The sequence below is a fragment of the Haemaphysalis longicornis genome, unplaced genomic scaffold (genome assembly GCF_048455015.1).
Source record: "Haemaphysalis longicornis isolate Haplotype H1 unplaced genomic scaffold, Haemaphysalis longicornis Haplotype H1 scaffold_7, whole genome shotgun sequence".
NCBI lineage: Eukaryota > Metazoa > Arthropoda > Arachnida > Ixodida > Ixodidae > Haemaphysalis > Haemaphysalis longicornis.
In genome coordinates, this window is record NW_027526422.1 from 171,803,975 (window position 1) to 171,826,011 (window position 22,037).

A 22,037-nucleotide genomic window follows, 5' to 3' on the forward strand; every position below is an offset into this window, starting at 1 on the left:
TTAAGTGAGCATTAATCTGGGTCGAATGTGAAACGAGTTTTTAGGTATGTCGATGACTACTTGGCAGTTTTAAATTGTAAAACTGTTAAGTTTGAAGATTCGGTATCCCATGTTTTGGACCGTCTTACGCCTTTGGAATTGACGCTTGAGATTCCACTGGACGGTTCTCTCAAGTTTCTTGATATGATGTTTAATTTTACTCAAGAACAGGTGTGTAGGATGTACGAGCCCCGTGCGTCAAAGCCGCTACTTCCTTATTCCTCCAATCACACAAAACTGGTAAAACGGGGCATTGTTAAGTCTTGTCTAAAAAAATCGTTTTTGAAGTCATGTGCGCATTCCGAGAAAACAGCTTCATGGCTCAAATCAGCCGCCTGTTGTCTGCTGGGTACCTGCAGAATTAGCTGACCGCAGTGGCTCGTGACTTACTAAAAGAGTTAAAACATGGTGACCAGTACTGCCCGGCGATAAGGCGAAGGAAAGAAAACTTTGTGGTGGTTCCTTATATGCACAGGGTTGCGCATAACCTCAACAAGATTGCCATGCGCGCAGGTGTTAATGTACTTTCATCTGCTCCCAACAAGCTTTCGAAGCTGTGACCGATGGTGAATGGCGGTGGCAGAGAAAAAGCGGGGTGCTCGAAGAAACACTGGGAAGAATTTGTTGAATGTGATGAAGGCGTCATTATTCTCTCCCGTTGGATTGTGGAAAAACCAATGTCGGCCAGACGGGCAGATGACTCAATGATAGGCTGAGGGGACATAACGGAGCGATCCAGGCAGCCGCAAACACCTCGGTGGCACTAAGCGTGTGCTTTCCCTACTGCAGGCCCATCATCGTCCTACACTGCGGCAGAAGATTTCCATCTGTGCGTGGCTGGTCTGCTTGTCGGAATCTTCTGGCTGCGCGGATCACCGGTGGTTCACGTCGACGGCGCAACGATTCCTGCAGCAGTGGGCGAGTTGAGGAGGCACCGCCTGCACACATCGTCACGGTCCTGTGCTGATCGGCGCATCGCGTTGCAGTATATAAGGACCGCCGCAGCTCCACACAGCACATAACGGAGCGATCCAGGCAGCCGCAAACACCTCCTTGGCACTAAGCGTGTGCTTTCCCTACTGCAGGCCCATCCTCGTCCTACACTGCGGCGGATTTCCATCTGTGCGTGGCTGGTCTGCTTGTCGGAATCTTCTGGCTGCGCGGATCACCGGTGGTTCACGTCGACGGCGCAACGATTCCTGCAGCAGTGGGCGAGTTGAGGAGGCACCGCCTGCACACATCGTCACGGTCCTGTGCTGATCGGCGCATCGCGTTGCAGTATATAAGGACCGCCGCAGCTCCACACAGCACATAACGGAGCGATCCAGGCAGCCGCAAACACCTCCTTGGCACTAAGCGTGTGCTTTCCCTACTGCAGGCCCATCCTCGTCCTACACTGCGGCGGATTTCCATCTGTGCGTGGCTGGTCTGCTTGTCGGAATCTTCTGGCTGCGCGGATCATCGGTGGTTCACGTCGACAGCGCAACGATTCCTGCAGCAGTGGGCGAGTTGAGGAGGCACCGCCTGCACACATCGTCACGGTCCTGGGCTGATCGGCGCATCGCGTTGCAGTATATAAGGACCGCCGCAGCTCCACACAGCACATAACGGAGCGATCCAGGCAGCCGGAAACACCTCGGTGGCACTAAGCGTGTGCTTTCCCTACTGCAGGTATATCTTTACATATCTTATTTCTGTAACTAAGCAAGGGCTCCTGGATCGCTTCGTTTGTTTCGTTCCGTTTGTTTCGCTTGTTTTGCACACTTGTTTTCACTAGCAGTGTCTATGGATCCACCGACAAACCCTTTGAAAACCCTTGGCCAAGCGCTCGCTGACAAACCCCCTTCGAACATTAAGGAACTCTCAAAGGCTCTTATTGAACTGGCGCTAGGGATCGAAAAGGTAACCACTGGCATTCGAAACGATATCAAGGGTATTGCCGATAACAACAAGACTTCTCTAGATGAAAAGCAGGAAATAAAAAAATCCATGCAGTTCATGAATAAGACCTCCGAACAATTACAGACTGACGTCAAAAGAACATGCGCACCCGCCGCGGTGGCTCAGTGGCTAAGGCGTTGCGCTGCTGAGCACAAGGTCGCGGGTTCGATTCCCGGCCGCGGCGGCCGCTTTTCTGATGGAGGCGAAAAGCAGAAACGCCCGTGTGTACGAGATTTCGGCGCACGTTAAAGGGAAGCTGAAGCGCTTTCCAAGAAATTTGAGTTAGATTAACAGTTATATAGTTTCTTGCGCACTGATTCCGAATACCACATTGAAATTTATCGTAAATGAGTCCAAGTTGCATTTATCTTGCAAAAAGCGCGGCCCCGTTTGAAAGACGCGCGCTTTTCGTCTTTTGCCGCCCCTGATTGGTTGCGCCCGTCATGACGTCAAAGGAGGACACGCTTCGGCCGCGCGGGTTGTCGGAAGCATCGCGAACGATCGCACGGTAGCCTTTGCGGCAATTTAGCTTGCAGTTTAATTTTCGCACATGACTGCAAGTTTGTTTTATAATTTCCCGTGCTGTTGGTTCAATTTTCTTGGAGCTTAAATTTGCTTTACACGACAGAGAACCCCAAAGCAGTGACTGTGACGTCGACTAGTGGGTTCCATCAAAATATTTTTGAATTAGGCAACCAGCATAGGGGGATTTTATACCTTATGATAATATTAGGTACTGCCTTAGCTGTTTCTTATTATACACAAAACCATTTATGCCGAAGATTAATGGGCGTTTTATAAACAATCTACCAGCGAAAAGCACGTACGTGCACTGCGCGAAAAAATAGCGTTCATGCGCTGTAAACGTATATGCGAGACACATCTTGCCGGTACACGCATAAACCAACAAGCAGACTCTGCTTCCGCATTTCCTTTGTTCGTTGTCGCCCACCCCAGCCCCGTTACTCATCCCCGTACACAGACCTGCACGCGCGCGCCATTTCGGCAGCGCCACTACGGCGCCTCCGCGATTGCTAGCTGCACTTCGGTGAGTGGCGTCTTACTGCTTCACATGCATTTATTCTGAAAACACTGCAGCATACTAGTGCCTGCTCAGCATTATTGGCTGTAGTAGGGCTTGATTTTCGCTTGTGCGTTGCGCATTCTGCTACAATATTACGGCCACCTCGTTATAATTAACAGACCAGTCGGACGAGGCAGTTACGTTGTAGTTACGTTACTTTAGGTAACAATCACCAAACGTTTGTGATAATGAATCGTTGGCCTGTTTCAGCATTTCTAGATTTAAGCATTTACCGCGCTATTCGGACAAAGGCCGTATATTTACTCTTCGCTGCTAATTTTTTTAGTATCATCATTATATATATCACCGACTATCACTGGAGCACACTTGAGGTTCAGTGACAACAAATGCTTGCCAGGTTATAATATGCAGCCACACGAAATCTTGGGCAAAAAATTAGGCCCCCGCAGTCAACACAAATTATGGCACGGTGGTGGTTCGGAGTGGTGTTTTTTTTTTAAATTCCAGACAAACATCACCTTATCGTGACATGTATACTTGCAAAATAAGTAATGTGGTTGTCTTGGTTCTTTTACTTTGTAGGAATACTGTTTACCTCTTAGCCGGGAGAGAACTTCTATCAGGACTGGCCCCTTGTTTTAGTTTCGCCAAAAAATTGTTTTTTTGAACACTGTCCTGAGCCCATAGGGAAAGAAAACCGACGCGTTTAACGAAACAAGTATCTCCTTAACAAATGTCACTTGGTTTCTGGAATGGAACGAAACATCCCCGGCCAAAGTACAGCAGTATTCCCCATCCTTCCTAAATCTAGAATCTAATGTGAACATTCACGTCCGTCGCATAAAAAAAAAACCGCATTGGAGCGGTTTACAAAGTATTTAACGTAGTGTAGTATATTCTCTGTCATCAAGCACAGCCACCTCGGCTGTCGCTTCCGTATGTTATCAAGCATCCCGGCGTGGCATTATTCTGCTTAGGAATACGGCATGATAACGTATGCCTCGTTTGGCGTTCGTGCATACTTTTTGAACACGAAAATTGTACAAATGAGTGCTATCAACCACAACAACAACAAGTATCATTCACAAGGAAACACGGCTAAAAGAGCATGGCCGAGGCGGCCGATCCGGCCGGAAGTCCAGGTATGACGTTTTTCAGTCGGTTTTCGCCCGCGCTCTTCGGTCTTCCGGTATCGCGCGGCGAGATGGGGGCGGGGCATCGGGCCACTTTTGTTTGCTCATTGCGCCGCTTCTATTGCATGTATTGCGAAAATATTTCGTACACATAAACTATTCAATGTGCACTTGCTGCTAGTCAACTTTTCTTTTAATTCTAAAACCGCTTCACCTTCCCTTTAAAGATCCCCAGGTGGTCAAAATTAATCCGGAGCCCTCCACTACGGCACGCCTCATCGCCTGCGTTGCGTCGGCGTGTTAACCCCTACAATCAACCAAAAGAACATGCGCGGAACTTTCAGTGGTAAAGGAACAGCAAAAGGAAAAAGAGGCCGAAGCGAAGCTGCTGCAGCAGCAAGTCCAGGACATGCGCAGAGAAATCGTGGAACTAAAACAATACAGCAGGCGTAACAACCTGGAGATAAAAGGCGTTCCTTCCTCTGCCGAACAGTCATTAATTGACGTAATGGCAACGATTGCTACTACGTTAAAAGCTAGGCTGTGTCCAGACGACATCGATACGATTCACCGCGTTCCAACTAAAAAAAACGACCATGAAAACATTGTTGTGAGATTCATCTCGAGGACCAAAAGAGATGAAATTCTACAGAAGGCACGTAAGCAGAGGCTCTTGGCATCTACGCGCGGGTACGAAGGCAACGAGCTAGTGTATGTGAACGAACATTTGTGCCCAGAGAATAAGGTGCTCCTTGGTAAGGCGGTGCAGAAAAAAAGATAAATGAATTGGAAATTTGCTTGGGTCTCCCAAGGCAAAATACTGATGAGGAAGACCGAGAATTCTCGGGTTCTGCACGTAGCGACTGAGGAGGATCTGGTTAAAGTAAACTAAATGTCTGCGACTTCTTTGTGTTACCACATCTAGCTTCATATGGCCTTTACGTGTAGCCAGGTTAACCGAGAGTTTTCCAAGCATTCATATTTTTCCGTCGTTCACTGTAATATTCGAAGTCTGCGGAAAAACGAGAACTTGCTCTTAGGTTTTCTGAGCAGGCACCAGTTTAGTTTCGATGTTGTTGCTTTATCCGAAACATGGTTGAAGAACGGCGAGCATATTTCTTTCCATGGGTATAATGTCCTGTCATCTTGTAGGGATACATCATCGCGTGGTGGTGGAGTAGCACTTCTTATCAAGTCTTCCGTGCTGTATAACGTTAGACAAGATGTATCGGTTATTGACGATGTCTCAGAAACCATATTCGTAACACTAACATCTGGAACAGTTGTAGGCGTCCTCTATCGACCTCCTAGTTCTAGCGTACCGCTCTTCCTTGACAGAATGGAAAATATTCTAAACGTTTTGAGCTTCCGCAATAAGCATCCTATACTAATTACAGGTGACTTGAACATTGACACCTCAGCGGGACAAAACATTGATTATACATTACTTCTGCAGTCATATAGTTTTTATAACCTGATTAATGTGCTTACCAGAATCACAAAAAATACCGCCACGACCATTGACCATATTTTGAGTAACAAGGTCTCAGTCCTTGCTGCCGTTTACGATGAATGCGCTAGCGACCATTCCCCTGTGTTTGCTTTTCTTCGCACTGATAAGGCCGCTCCCGATAACAAGAAACCTACTACGAATGCGAGGATCAACTATGCCCAGCTGCGCAGTAAGCTTCAAAACACGCACTACCATGACATCTTGTCTGAAGACGTGCATACAGAGTTTTTCAACTTTGTTAGTTTTTTATCGTCCATAATTTCCAGCTGCACAAGCCACCATAACTGTAAGTACGAGCAACCACTCTGCCCGTGGATGACAAAGCACATACTGAAGGCCATAAAAGAACGAAACGCGTGGTATCGTACACGGAAGCTACATAAACAGAACGACTTCTGCGTGCAGCAATTCCCACTCGTTAGGAACAAAGTGGTCGATATGATAAGAAAAAGAAAGAAAGAATACTATACTTCACAGGTGCAGCAAGCGCAAGGCAATGCTAAAAAAATGTGGGATGTTATCAATAACGTTGTAAGCAAACACACTAAAACATCTGTCATTCCAGACTCAGTTGATACTAGAACCGTAGAAAAATTTAATTCATACTTTACTACCATAGGGTCGCACTTAGCTAGCCAGGTTCCTTCGACTCAATGGGATGCAAGCGGCAACGCGATGTTATGCTCCTTTAGAATTGACGAAATTGACTATCCTGAAATTGTGAACGTGATATCAATGCTGGCAGACAGGAAAGCCGCCGGTCATGATGGTATAACCGTTCGTGTGCTGAAGGAGAATATTGATGTACTTGGGCCCCAATTACTTCGTCTGTTTAATTATGCCATTATTAAAGGGGTATACCCTGACAACCTAAAAGTAGCAAGAGTGTCACCAATTTTCAAAAGGGGTGACCGTAATGAACCAGGCAGTTATCGGCCAATATCCGTATTGAGCGTTATAAACACTGTGTTTGAAAAGCTTATCTCCGTTGGTCTACGAAAATGCATAGAATATAATAAAATTATGACGTCAGCCCAACATGGATTTACTACAAATAGGTCCACGTCCTCTGCTGTAATGGCCTTAACTCAAGAAGTGTACTCCTCCTTACATAACAGCGAAATAGCGGGTGTGGTTGTTCTTGACCTCAGAAAGGCCTTCGACTCCGTAACGCACTCGATTCTCTTGGAAATCTTAGACAACTACGGGTTTCAGGGACGCACCCTAGAATTCTTCTCCAGCTACTTGGCCAATCGCAAACAGTATGTTTCTGTTGCCGATGTTTCATCATCACAATTACAAATATCAACAGGTATCCCTCAGGGCTCTGTCCTCGGTCCGGTGCTATTTTCCCTGTACGTTAACGACCTTTCTACGTATTTGACATCATCCAAGGTTATAATAGGTTATAATGTATGCGGACGATACCGCAATTACAGTGACTGGTAAATCAGCTGAACATGTAGTAATTGTGATAAATCATGAGTTGTTGCGATTATCAAATTGGCTTAACGGGCATAAATTAACTATAAACAGTTCAAAAACGAAGTATATGCTTTTCCGTTCCCCGCATAGACAATTTGATGGAGACTCCATGACAATATATTTTAATAGTTGTTTGCTGGAGCAGGTTGATTCCATCAAATATCTAGGCGTGACCCTGGACTGATCTAGGCGTGACCCTGGACTGCCATATGAACTGGAAAGGGCACATACAAATGATCTCCTCTAAACTTGCATCGTCCTGTTTCGCCCTTTTAAGAAGCAGAACGTACTTAGTATCTCAATTCTGAAGGTTATTTACTACTCACTCTTTTATTGTCACTTGACGTATTGTTGCGAATCTTGGGCAGTCACATATCAAACGTATTTAGATCCCATCGTGCGCCTTCAAAAACAAGCATTACGTATTATGACATTTTGTATCTCTTGTGTTCGCACCCGTCCGTTATTCTCTGAGTTTCAAATACTTCCATTCTTGCTTGTCCGTGAAATGAAGGTCTGTATAGTTGTCAACAAAATTATTCTCCATTGCCATCCTTTTTCAATAAATTTGTTTGTGTTACCTACAAGGAACACTAGGAATGCAAGTAACGTGAATTTTAACTTGCCTGTAACCCGAAATTCCTATGGTGAACGGCTACTACAATATTACGGAGCAAAAGTTTGGAACACTTTACCTATAGAAATAAAAACAGCTAATAACTTTGTATTTACACTAAAAAGGTACTACCTATCGAACATCGCATGAACCCTGGTTCCTTTTGTTATGTTCAATTTTTTGTTATTATTTGGTTTTCGTGCAGTGTTTTGTGATCAGTATCTTTTCACTCACCTGTATAATGTTTGCTGCTGTATTTTGTATTTATGTAATGGGCCTAAACTAGCTTCGCCTATTGGCCCAACAGTTTGTGTTATGTATTTTGTACAAGTTGTTAGTGAACAAAAAAAAAACCTCGTAGGAAAGACGGCTGTTTCGGGCCACCTAGCTGCGCACTGCAAAGATTGCGCCTGCCTGCCGCTGTTCGGGCATTGCTCAGTCATTGCTAGAGGGAAGGATAGACATACACGGGAGGTTATCGAGGCCCTCGAGATTGAACGTCTTCATGAAAACTGCGTCAGCAGACCATCTGTTGCACTCTCAAAAAAATAAAAGCAGTATCTGGAGCAACGAGCGTAGAAGGCGGGGCGCGAGATAAGTGTTTGTCATATTTTGGGGGGCTTGTGATTGGATGTGTCTTGGTTTATATGTCTTTCATGGCGAAATAAAAAAAATCAGTTGTAGTTCAGCTCTTGTTCAGTCTTCTCTTCGTTGTGTGTCGTCGTGTTTGTGCGCTGTTAACCATTTATGATGCATCATTAACTCCTTTCTCGTATTTGCTGCCTGGTTGGGGACTTACGTCCCGATTCGTGCAGCGGTAACAAGCTATCGCTCAAGCTACCAGCGCCACTTCGCAGCCGTGGCCACCGCAGGCGCAACGACCGTGCGGGTCGCTCAGTGCGCTTTTCGTGTCCCAGGCGCCTTTTCGCGTGTGCAGTGTAATAAAAAGCAACAAAAATAGAGTGTCTGGAATAGCTGCAAAACTTAGGATGCCGCCAGATTTCCGATGGCCCAACGAAATCCCGGCGTGTCCACCGCCAACGATCGCATCGTTCGTTGCTTGAGAGCAGAAAATTTCCAGCCGGCGAGAAATTACAGCTCGGCGGAAGCCGCCAACTGGCCAGCCCAAACTCGTGACGTCTTTCGATGTTGTTTATTTACTCAACATCCAGGGAATTTCGATTGCGCGAGATCCTCCGCTGGCTGCTCGTTTGCGTTACGCAACACTTTGAAATTGATTTTAAATATGTTCTAGGCTGCATTTGCCGCTCCTATTTTGCAGATGATATATGTGTGTTCCCATGAATCTGTCTCCGAAGTTATCTCGCCTTCAAAATTTTTTGTCACCACATCTTTGAGGTTTTTTTCTACTCTGAGAAAGGGCACGTGTTCTCAGTTCATGTTTTTTTGTTCAAAAGTCAGGTGGGAGTCGCCGCTGTTCCTTCGTATACGATATGAGCTGTGACTAAGCAACCGTCTTTTGCCCTTCTCTGCGGTTGTCAAATTGAGCTGTTCTTCCCCAAGCTAAACTGAAATGAACTCGCCCAGCTTTCCAGAAGGCTGCGGTAATCTTGCCTGTCCGATCGACCGGAGTAGGTGTTTTTGAGACCAATGTCCACCTTAAGGTGTGGTTGAGCCACACCATAATGTTGAGGCTAACGTTGTTCCAAGCAACGCAAATCTTATTCCACGTTGATCTGGGAGTTCCAGATGTGGGCGCTTCAAATGTTGAAGGCCACAACGCATTCAATGGTTTCCCCACAGTCAGCCACAACCAAGTATCGCAGTGGTGTGGCAAACGCACTATTGGCTGGCATTCCGGATGTCGGGGGTTGGATGCTAACCTAGGCCTAAATTTTAAAGCAAAGCGTTACTACTTTCGTCCCGCGGTTTCGCGGAGGATGCGTGAGTTAACCTTTCGACCGGCGAACCCCCCCGACGACACAGCCCTCAACCGCCTCGCGCGATTCACCTGGACCGCTGTCGGCGCTGCGCACAAGGCCCCATTTTAAGTTGTTCTGTTCACATCGCACTCGCTCCCATCGCGGCAACGACGCGGCCGCTCAGCTGATCGACAGCCGAACAAACCCACAGCCTCCCACGCATGCGCCGCTGGGGCGTGTCGGGCTATGTGACTCATCTTGCGCCGCGTTCGCAGTGAAAGAGTAACGCCGCGTTCGCGAAGAATGAAGGCGAGGCCGGGCCTCCTGCTGTGAGCGTTGCACGGGACCGAACGGCTTGAGAGCCATGGTCGGCAATAGAGCTTCATCAAAGGTTAACCAAGTGAAACCAAGACTCAACCGGACTAAGCGAATGTTTTGCTTTGCATATCCAAAGTTAACTGAGCTAAGCCGCTTCCATTTTTTTTATTTTCCCAACCTAATTGCTTCCCTTGTGTTCTGTTTGTAACATGGGCCACTTTCTGCGCCATTTGCGTGGCACAAGCGCCGGACACTGACTTTCCGGCCCAATGAGAAGTTTATAGTTTCACATTATAACAAAAGGGGATGTACGCCCGACCCCAGGGAAAATCTTCCTGCGCATATGCAATTACTTACTTTGCCTCGCCATGAACACCTTGTTACATTACACCCGCGTACCTACGCTAAGGCACCGGCGTGTTAGAGGCCGTCGTACCGCTCTGACACACCTAAGGGGGGGGGGGGTATAGATCAAACGCATACGTTCTTGTGAGAGGGAATTATGCTGTGCAATAGGACATTTCTCTGCATTGAATAAATGGTGGAAGGTTACTGATTTCTGATGGGAGGAATGAGGTGGATTGCAGAAAGTGAATTCCTACTCACATGTCTGCTCCTCCGTCGATATTTACTTGTGTACACAGACAGCCGTTCGGCACCTAGTTGAGCTTCCCAGTAAACCGTAGAATCATACGACGAGAGAGAGAGAGGGAGAAACAATTCTTTAATGAGACCGAAGAGGGCAGCCCTGCATAATGCTGTGCTTGCTACGTCAGAGGGTTCGTGAACATGCGATGATGGTTAAATGCTAACGTGAGTAATACAAATAAGAAATAAGAAATAAGAAATAAGAAACGGAAAAAAAGCCACCCGACAGAAACACGCCCACACATAAAAATAGCGACCGAGGCAGTCAGAGGCCGGAGTCGAGTCCAGAGTCCGCAAAAAAGACACAAGAGCTTTAAAACCCCCACCGCACTGTCTTCGCTGTTCCAGGGGGCTAAAAATTCTTCATGCTGAAAGTTGCCGCCTGAAGTGAACTTCTACGAAGCTGGATTGTAAATAACGCCTGCATTCAACTTCGGTAAGTTAAAAGTTTTACCAAATACTCATTTGTCACTCCCTCATGAAGAACCAAACTGCACAGCTGCCCATCGTTCATTCTCCGCGTTATACAGAAGCGGGATGGCCACGAACCACTTTCAAATATTTGATCTTCATGTTTTCATATACGCCATGAGGACCTGCCATCTTCTGGTTATTAAAAAAAAGAAAATGTTTGATAGGTGTGGCAATAACTTCTGACAAAGGAATACACATTGTACTAGCGTAACGTGTTTATCAAAGGGTTCCAGGCGGCAGCGAATGCACCCGGATCAATTAGCACGGCTAACGTGGCGGTGCCACCAACGGCGCTAGCAGACCTTCTCCGGTAGAGTTCCTGTATATCGCGTAGCGTACGAGTTGCGCATCTGATTGTTACATGCCGCGGGTTTAAGTTCGTCAGGAAAGCCCGCTTACAGTGCTGCGCTCAAGATCCCGTATTCAGTCAGTTCTGCTCCACTGAGCATCGGCGGTTGCGGCAGCAGCGGAAGCCGCTAAGCTGATACGTAGCCGACTATCGTGCGCCAGCATTTGGCCTCACCGCTCATCCTCGCCGCTGCCGCCATCGCGGCGGCCCGGCGGCAGCTCCTACATGCGAGAGGGGTTGCTTTCCCGCATGACCTAGAACTCAAGATGGCGGATGGACGCGCAAACCTGCTCCCCTAGGGGAGCTATATACAAGAACTGTACTCTCCGGTTGCGGAGACAAAAGAGGGCGAGAAGAAAAACCGTTTCTGAGAGTGCGACAGTGATAAAGCGCGAGCAATGTTCCTTTTTCTATAATTGTTCTTTATCTTTTTCCTTTATTCCCGCAACCAATGACCGCGTCGGCGAGCGCCTCTAATGGCCGGGCGTGGATGACGAAGCGCGGCTGAGTCGCGATTTTTGTCGATGTTTTTGACTACTGTGTATACTTACATCTGATAACGCCGTTTGGACAGCAAGATCTAAAATAAACCCGGTCTTTCCGAAGGTTTTCATCGCTAGTTTAGACGCCGCACGCAGCGAAGTTCAGTACTACGCTACTTGCCCTTCATAATTTTTTGTGATCGCACTGATTTCATCTATACACATCATTATGTTCTGTACACAGATGAGAAAAGGTTTCCTCGGCTGGTACAGCGCTGTCTTCTCATTCCTAACTTGAGTCATTTTCTGACGAAAGTAACTAATTTCCAATTAATACAAGTAATATTTATTTAACATAAGTAAGAAGTAGCCATTACTATTCTCTCAAAAAATAAATTCCCGATTCTCTGGCGTATTCCGAAGCATGTAGTTAAGTACCATCCGTTACTCTTTTTTTAGTAACATACTCGCTTGTGACATCATCCTTCGCATCTTGACAGCATCTTCGCATCTAAAATTGCAGAATCATATCAATCATTTTCGAAAAAAAACTACTGGTGTCAGTTAGCCATCACTTTAAGAATCTTGCTTTTTTTCAGTCACGAAACCATTTTCTCCCTTCATTTTGCTTTGATTCACACTACGCCACGCTTGGCATTGCTGCCTGGCAAGGCTATCCATTAAGAGGTTGCTGCCCTGCTGCAGGACGAGACGGCCGACTCCTACAGCTCGACACAGACGGCTCCGTGTAACCGTTCATCGGCAGAGCTGGAGCCGCCTGCACGGCAATGGAGCTTGGCACCAGTCGTGTGTGCTGCCTGTCCTTCCCCGCCTCCTCCACCCATGCAGAGCTGGCCGGACTGCGCTTTGTTGCAGACCTGCTCCTGGAGAAGGCCCTTCAGATTCAGGGGGCTGTCATCTTCACCGACTCTCGGCCCGCTCTCTTGTGACAGCGAGTGGCGGACCAGATATCGAGGTCTAGCGCATACGCGGAGCGGTCGCTGGCGGCGAAGCTTCACCGGGTGGAGTCCAGCGGTTGTGACCTGCGGCTCCACTGGTTGCCATCTCATGTCGGAATCACCGGCAATCAAGTTGCTGACGCCCTGGCCAGAGGTGCTGCTCGCCAGGACGGGGTTCCTACCTCGACCAGGATCCCAAAGTCATCACAGGCCAAGCTCCACAGGTCCTGCCTGGCCGCATCAGCAGGGAAGCCCGCTGCATACTCCTCCGCATGCGGCTCTATTGCTGCAATGAGGCAGCCCCCTTGCACCGACAAGGCCGCCGGTCGTCTCCAAAAATGTGCTGACTGCCCAGAACCGGAGACCCTGGAGCACCTGCTCTCCTTCTGCCGCCAGCACGATGCCCTGCGAGCAGAGCTTCGGGCCGCACTTCAGCATCTCGGGCTGCCAAGCCACACCCTGATGGACCTGCTTTTCCCGACGGGCCCCAACACCATCCGGCGGGAAGCCTCCCGACTTATCCTGGCCTTCCTAGAGGAGGCGAACCTCATACGACGGCTGTAGCCCAATGCATGCCGGCCAGCCTTACGCACTCCTTATCTCTTTCTTCTCTCTCCCCTCCTTTCTGTGTCCCCATTTGTTCGCACCTATCCCCTTTCATTCCCCTTCTCTCCTTCTCCCGGAGTGGTTTGTATGCTGGTGAACTCCCAAATTAGTTCAAAATATCTCCAGTCCGCTTCTTTTCTACTTTCTGTATCAATAAAACACTCACGCTCACACACGTAACACTTTTGATAGTCTCCTGTCACGCCTACAACATATTGAAACCCAAGCAGTTCGTATAAATATTCACGGCTCGTCCCCTTCTAATGCCAGTATTTCTTTTTCAACATAACAATGTCATGTCTGTTAAAAAATCATAATACCATACATTGCGATGCGGTTGGTCCAAGTTCGAGTAAATTTATTTTCCCAACTTACGCGCATTTTTTACAAAATAATATTCTGCCTAGATTGCAGCGAACCAATGTTAGTCACTACCTATTGCCATTAGTAATTAGATTTAGAGAATATCCCAATCTTAAGCGATTTCAGCCTTCATTAGTCTTCTTGCCAGCATGACGTCCTCATCGTCATTATGGTATTTGAGAAACATACTTGGGGGTTTCTTGTTCCGCTGCTGATGAGAATATTAGTAGGAGCTTCTCACTTAATCTCGTGTCCTTTTTACTGGTATTTAGGCCCACTATGAGTGTTTTGTGACGCACAGCATTGTCCTTCTTGATTATTGCAGTTTTTGTATTGTTGCAGTATGAATCGCATTCTCACATATATTGGCTTGCATTAGTCGTCTACCACAAGTATTTTCAGATTTTGATTATCTTATTAATGTTATTTTTCATCAATAGTTTCCGTAGGCTTTCCAACCAGTTCTAGCAACGGTCAACTATCCTTTTTATTTTTTCTGCAAGGAAGGATGTCGGGTAAGTTTTCTTTCTATAAAATGTGAAATTACATGGAAAAACTCCGGGGCGATCTCCAGAAACGTGAAATCTGATGGGGGACGAAGAATGCAGTGCATAAGTGTATTCTTTGTGCTTTGGCGTTTTTGCCAACGGAGATGAAACTGTTGAGGGGAGAGGTGTACAGCTCTGCTGTAAAAGTCTGCTGTCTTTGAAGCACGAAAGTCTCTAGCGTGAGGCACAAACGGGTACCCCGGGTTTTTTTTTTGTTTGTTTGGTACACGCTACGAAGCGCTCCAACGCGAGGCGTAACCGACTGTTCCGGTGTTTTTTTAGTACGCGTTACGTTGTAGATCGAGGCGTAAACGAGTTTCCCGGTGTTTTACTACCGTGATGACATGAGACTAACGACGATTGCGACGACGACGTCAGGAGACGCCAACAGCCCCAACCCCTAAGAGCCTTCGCCCCTAAAATTTAGGCTCCTTCCCAATTGAGATTCCAAGACTGAGGAAGCAGCGGAACTTACGTCCTCACTTAGCGTAGCCAATCCCTGATGCGCGCCTCGCCACCCGAACATCTGCGCCTCAGCACACACTTACCACACCAGCTCGTCGAATCCTTCCCTCCTCACCACTTCTCCTCATACTTCTTGGTGGAGCAATCTTCCTCCTCTTGACTTTGCTGCGCCGAGTTTTTGCCATGCGAACTGAGTTAAATCAAAGTCCACGATATATCTATCCTTTTAAGTCCAAAATCCAAATTGCCAAAGTCCGAAGCGAATTCAACTTCAAATCAGCGACGTCCAAATGCAAGGCCCGTGCTACAACTCCAAGGCAACGCTGAGCGCCCCGGCAGTTGAGCATAGATTCCCAATTTGCCTTTTTTGCTTATATGTACGGACGCAGTAAACACAAACCACTATGGGGATTCCACAACGTTGTTGTAGATGATTTTAAATTATTTACGGCGCGATATTCCTTGTAGCATTTGTTCAGTATGCCAAAAAAAACTTTGACGAGCATTATAATTGAAAGTCTATTGCCGGTGCCTATTGATCGCCAGCCTTACATAGTCATCATGAAAGTAATCCTGTTAAACGTGTCATGAGTATGTGTGTTTGTCCAAATGTGAAAACATTTTTCTTCAAGCTTCGTTCTTCACACATGCGCCGTTAAAACATGGCTGCATGAAAAGGAAATGTCTATTCCTTGGTCGGACAATTGTCGCCTCTTAAAGCAACCAGAGACAATTGAGCATTGTTTTGTGTTGTGGCGTGATGCAGTGTTCTTCTCGGACGTTTTGAAGCGTACACTTTTTGCGGCGCAGAGTAATCCGCGAGAGTGGTTGTATCTTTTGGACGCGTGTGTCTGCTCGCCTGAGTTTTGAAGGCCGACAAAACACTGTCAGATTTATGTGCATCCTCATCGATGCCTGTTAGCTTTTCGATTGTCTCGTAGTCGTTATGTGTGACTGTGAGTGTGCGTAAAATTTTTTTTTGTATTAAATAAAAAAATATCAATCGCGCAATTGTATAGACACCGCTTTCTAACACGAAGAACCAATGTTTGATCCCCACCATGGCAAGCGGCTTTTTTTTTTCATTGAAGCACGCGCTCCTTTCAATGCATTTGCAAAGTTCCTAGAGTCACCGCTGGCCAGATCACAGGCTGTGTTTGTCCAACACGCATTTGCGTTTTTCGGCACTAATTGGTCTCGTATCCGGCGCCCGCAGGTCATTTTTGCCAATTCTTTACTTCATCTATTGAACTCCACGCTCCTATCAGTCCCCCTCTTGCAGTCTCAACCCACAGTAATGGAGGTTTCTTTTGATAACATTTTCCCAAAAAATGCTAAGTTGCTTCCAACCAACTTAATTAAAAACATTCTCCTGGCTCACCAATCCGAATACCCATCGCACGTGGTTATTGCAACCGACGCCTCTGGAAAAAATGAGAAAGTTGGGGTGGGTATCTTCTCTCCGGCATTGAATTGGTCTTTTTCATTCCGTCTACCAGATTATGTTCCCATATTTTATGCAGAATTTCTGGCTATTCTTCTTGCTGTTCTGAAACTCGATTCGGCGCAATCTTCAGTGATGATACTGACGGATTCCCTCTCCGTGTGCATGGTCCTTTCTTCAGAAACTGTCAGTCCCATGCTTAAAACTTTTTACTCCTTCGTTCCCACGTATGTGCGGGCAATTAGGCTTGTCTGGCTGCCTGGCCACTGTGGATTAGCCCTTAATGAAGCCGCGGATACACTAGCGAAAATGGCATTGTCGTTACCTATTGTGGAGGTGCTTCCCCCGTTTGCTTGCGTGTTGTTAGCCCGTTATCGACAATACCTGTTGGCCCAGGACGTGTCCGATCACGGGCTGCACACCTCTCCAGAACTCGAACACCTCAGGTTTTGGTGGAAAAGAAGCCTCTGCCAAACTCGCTCGTGCGAAGTTTCGCTGACTTCGTTTCGGTGTGGTGTTCCCCCACTTAACAGGTATCTTTACCGGGCAGATCTAGCAACCTCACCCTTGTGCCACTTCTGCCATGAAATTGAATCGGATGAGCATTTCTTCCTTTTTTGCCGCCGATTCTCGCATCACCGGAGAAGACTGCTGGAGGCTCCCCTGCGGCGTCTTGGAATGCCACTAACCTTGCCAGTGCTTTTGTCGTTTGGAGGCACACAGCTAGGTCACTGCCATGTGGATGTCTGTCAAGCCATTCATTCCTTCATTTCAGAGACAGCTCGTCTGCCTTGTTAAAATGATTCTGATCAGGCTCTCTCACTCCTCTTTCTCCTTCTATTTCTGTCTTCAACCTATAGTCTAAATTCTTTCTTCGACTGCACCTTTTTGCCTATCTGGTTTTTTAGTTAAAAATACACTCTTCTTGGCCCATCCCCCTGAGTGGGTATGCGCCACTTTATGGGCCACCACCACCACCACCTGCTCGTAGGCTTCATTGCCTCGACGCTCCTTTCCTGGACACATCATGGTATCGCATTTTCGTCCTCTTCACTTTCCTGCACCGTGTCTTCAGCGATGCCAGGCGCGGATGGAACTCAAGCTTAACGGGCCATGCAGGCAAAGCATAATGTCGGGTCATTGGAAAGACTGCCTCGTTAAAATCATACTGACCCCACTTTAATTGCGCACTTCGCCCAAATAAGCTACATAATTTGGAAAAAAGGGAACGGCCATGCGACCCACTACCTCATTTTCCGCAACAGAACCTGTGATGTCATCTGCCCAGCTGGGCGATCCGGAGGCCGACAAAAGCAAACGCTAATTAAGCACGGCTTAAAACCTCACCGAACGAGCTGTTTACGCTTAATTGTAATGCATATTCTTCTTACAGAACAAGACTGGTGGGGTAAACACTTAAAGTTACGAAAATACACGTACACATAGAAGTACCGATGCGCATTGATCTTGGTACTGGGTGCACTATAATTTTTTAGCTGCACAGCAGTCCGCCGGTTTCGAGTCGTCTTACATGACACTGGCCGATTGGCTTACACGACTTTGCCTTACGTGACCCTGTTTGTCGAGCATACCACATGTTTCACGAAACGATTACTTTCTACCGAAACAAAAGCAAGCTACGAGCAGATACGATAAGAGCAGATACGATAAAAAAAAATTGCCCCCACCTCCCCGAAGGGAATCGTGAGGAAGTGCGAATGCATTTCTTGCGCCGAGAGTACACGGCGTAGTAATTCTGCCATCGCCTTGAGAGGCGCAGTACCGGCGAGGGGGAGCTGTCAGGCGAGGGGAGAGGCGCGCGCAGTGGGTGAGTGCAAACCTAACGGGGGGAGAGGCGCGCCAGCTGCAGAGCATGTGACGTCACGGCGCGAGGAGAGGGGGAGCAGACGCAAAGGCGCCAGCGCGCGGTCACGTGGGAGTGTGACGTCACGGCGCGAGGAGCGGTGCGGGAGCCGGCGCGGGCGCGCGCAGCCACGGCGCGGGAGGCGGAGTGCGCGCGGGTCACGTGGGGTGTGACGTCGCTGCGCCGTTGCTACAGACGCTCCTCTCCGCTCCTCGCGCCGTTGCTAGGGGAGAGGAGGAGGAGCAATGCGGACGGCGGAAGGTTCGGGGTCGCTTATAAAGTGCATCGCACTTAAAAACAGAGCAACGGCGGACAACGGTCCGCGCCTGGCTATGGTAGCGCCATCTGCGAGTACTACCGGTAAGCTAGGCTGTCGAGCCTGACGACGCACTGAAAGTTCGTTTAAATACCCGCTCTCATGACATAATTGCAGACTTCACGTAAGCGCACGATTTGGCAGGAGAATGAAACTTTTAACATAAATTGAATAATTTCCTAGTAAATGCGGCATCGTTTGCGGCCGGAAAAGCGCTGGGGCACTATAAAGCACAAAATAGTTCGTATAAAAGTAACTGGTATTTTGTCTGCATGCCCCTTTAACAGCTCCGCCGTTAAAAAATCGAAAGAACACTTTCCACACGTCCCATTGCAAAACCATGGTGCAGAAAGCAGCAGCAAGTTTCAACACTTCAGAACAACCCGTGTGAGTGTTCCTTTTCTTGGAATGAAAATGACTGAGAACAAATAAAAGTTGTTTATTCGACACACCATGGGCATGTGATACACAATCACATCAGCCAAACCGTAATTTCAGGAATCAACATTTCGTTCAACAGAGTCGGGCACTTGATAGAGAAAAACCACTCACACTGTGCTCAACGCTGTGAACACCCAATGTAGCATTCCTTAAATGCTAGAACACGGCAAAGGTATTGAAACATGAAATAAAAAAGAATGAAAAAATTCCCCGACTCGACACTGCCTCAAAATGTGATGCTGAAACGAATAGTATGTACAGTAATTAAGGCACGCATTACTTTGCATTCCGTATGTCATTCTCACAGGCGTTACAGAAATGGATCCGTCACATGAATCGTGTGAACGTTATCCGGATACCCGTTTGTACCCAACGAAGCCTATGTAAATAAATTAAAGATGGCGTCACCGAAGCACATCCGTGCGCACACAGATTATTGGATGGATGAACGAACCTCAAAGAAGCGTTGCTCGCGCACTCTCTCGGTACACACAGTGTTCTCCCTTAGTTCTGTCTTTTGCTTCCACGCTCACACTTGAAATGAGATAAAAACAACTAAATAAATTATAATTATCCCTTGTAGCCGTAGCCGCCAAATCCGTATCCGCCGTAGCCGCCGCCATATCCGTAGCCGCCTCCACCATATTCTCCTCCGAGACCTGAGTGAGCTACAATGGCTCCTCCACCGTGGAGCTTGTTCACTTGGTGCAGCGTCTTCACGAGAAAGGCTGGTCCAGCCACGACTTTGCCGTAGCCTGGCCCTCCGCTTAAAAGGGCCACGCTGCTTCCGATGCCTACGCCGCCAACGCCAACTCCTCCCCCGTAGCCGCCACCATAGCCGCCTCCGAATCCCCCGCCGTGGCCACCTCCGTAACCACCACCGTAGCCACCAAAGTAACCGCCTCCGTAACCTCCAACAAGCCCGCCAGCCGAAGAAGCGGCAACACTTGCGCAGAAGATCAGGGCGAAGCTCTGGAAAAGATAAAGAATTTAAACGGATCACGAGAGGTATGACAGCTGTACAATAAAATAGAAAATAAGGTGTTTTCATCATGGCGGCAAATAAAATCATCCGGTCTAACTTTACGGGATTAGTTTAACAAAGGGAAGTCACGTATCCGAAAGGACAGGTGTCAAAATAAGATTGGTATTAGATGTTCGTGGAACACTGCGGATGGCCCGATTGAGTGGAATGGTTTAGTTACTAGCACATCGATGTTCACATCATTATATCAGACGCACTAAGGAGAACCTCGGGTGCAGGACCAACAGTTGCTCGAAGATTGCTGAGCGCGAAACCATGCACCTGGCGCTATTTTAACGTGTCAATGCATCTTTCTCCTAACAAGGTATATTGATGAACAAATGATGTACAAAAATGAAAATACTAGCCAACACAGGTAATACAGAAAATTTTAGTTCGTGAATAACAAACAAATACGCCGCAGGGGTAGTGCTATTTGAATAACATTGTAATTGTAACTAAGGCAAAGCATGATTTTACGCACGCACACGGAAACATTGGCTGAATTCTGGTGGAAAGGAGACTCCGAAACCAATCCTAAGCTGTATGCGAGACTAAGAGACAGCCAAATGTGCACCCAACTCACTGTTTCTGAATATAGATAAATTGAATATCCTTATTTAGGCACGTTCACTAATTTGCATTACGAGAAGCATGATCCAATTACGGTTGGGTTGAATTCGCTACTTTGTCCCTGTAATGTCCAATGTATCATACATGATACGCAATGTTTCGTTTTTCTTTACTCACACCTGCGCCTTTCCACTGCCAAGAAATTCTCACGTTATCCTTTATGATACCTCCAAAATGTTTTTCAATAAGCTATAGTTCTATAACTCGCCGCATTGAGTCCGAGATACAGTTTGGAAGATGGCTTCCTCTATCGTAACCCCTCCCGGCGGGATTACACTATATTTTCAGGGTATATGAAACACATTTTATGGGTATATGAGACATTGTATGCCAATTGGTATATGTAGATGTACATATAGCAACATATAAATCGGTAAATATACATCATACCCCTGCATTAGGCAAACATATACCCCCTTTTTATGGGTATATGATACATTATCTAATTTGATAACTCCAGGAGAAAGAATTTTTCTTCGCGTTTTTTAATTGTGTGAGTCATAAATCATAATGTATTGGATTAAAATTATTGAATTGATTTAGAATTTTTATCTATGGTTTTCGGTGTTTGGGTATTACAGGGACAATTAGGGACACCGGGAATTCTCACCAGAGCGTTCATGTTGCGATGTTCGTTCACCGACGTCTCGACGAAGACGGATAATTGGTCGCTCCCACGATGGGGTTTTATACAAAATGCGTCTTCCCGGCCGGTTTCAAAGGCGAGTGAACAAGGGAAAGTACGCAGGAACCTCTGAATACGCATTTAACAACCCTTTATATCCTATGGGGGTTCTTTCCCAACGATGACCACCCTCTCATGAAGACCGATGCGTTGCGTCTCATGCAACGTTGTTTCCGCCATCTTTCCGCATCGAAAGGATACACCGCAGCTCAGAGCTTTACAAAAGCTTCCTTCGAGGTAAGAAGGCCCAGGTGTTTTCTTATTTTTATTTCACGCTTTAGTTTGCCGTTTATAGGACCTGCACTGCTCCAAATAATTTTATGTCGGCGATTGTAAACTTACAAACACCGTTGTCCACGTCTGCTAGGTTGTGCCAGCTCTTAGTGCCTGCTTTTTACTCCGAGGTGACGCCGGCGAGTGCTCTTTCCGTGCAGGAAAATATCGTGCGGTGCGCCACGTCCGCACGTAAACGCCGCATAGCGCCGTTCTCTGATCAAAAGCACAGATAGTCCGTAGAGAGTTGCGATTTCTATCGTCCGTAGAACGAAAACCTTATGGCAAATATAGGAGCAATGGAAGCAACAGGAATAAAGAAACGGTGCGTGTCGCATGGGATATGTTGTGTGTCGGTGGATAATGAAGCTAAACATAACCCTTCGCCACTATAGCGATTGTAAAAAAGAAGACGGACCAGAGTTTGCGTATCCACTGTATCTCAGATAAGTCACTGCTTCCTCCAAGCCATAAGTTTGTAGGTTAAGTA

General features: G+C 47.0%; 1 protein-coding gene across 1 annotated transcript; it reads right to left on the bottom strand.

The window, feature by feature from the left end:
- Positions 1–19,502: 19,502 nt before the first annotated feature.
- On the bottom strand, positions 19,503–21,211 carry LOC144145514 (uncharacterized). The gene is made up of 2 exons (XM_077677167.1): positions 21,200–21,211; positions 19,503–19,904 (listed from the first exon to the last, which is right to left on the bottom strand). The coding sequence occupies exons 1-2, from the start codon at positions 21,209–21,211 to the stop codon at positions 19,503–19,505; spliced, it is 414 nt and encodes a 137-aa protein (XP_077533293.1).
- Positions 21,212–22,037: the final 826 nt, after the last annotated feature.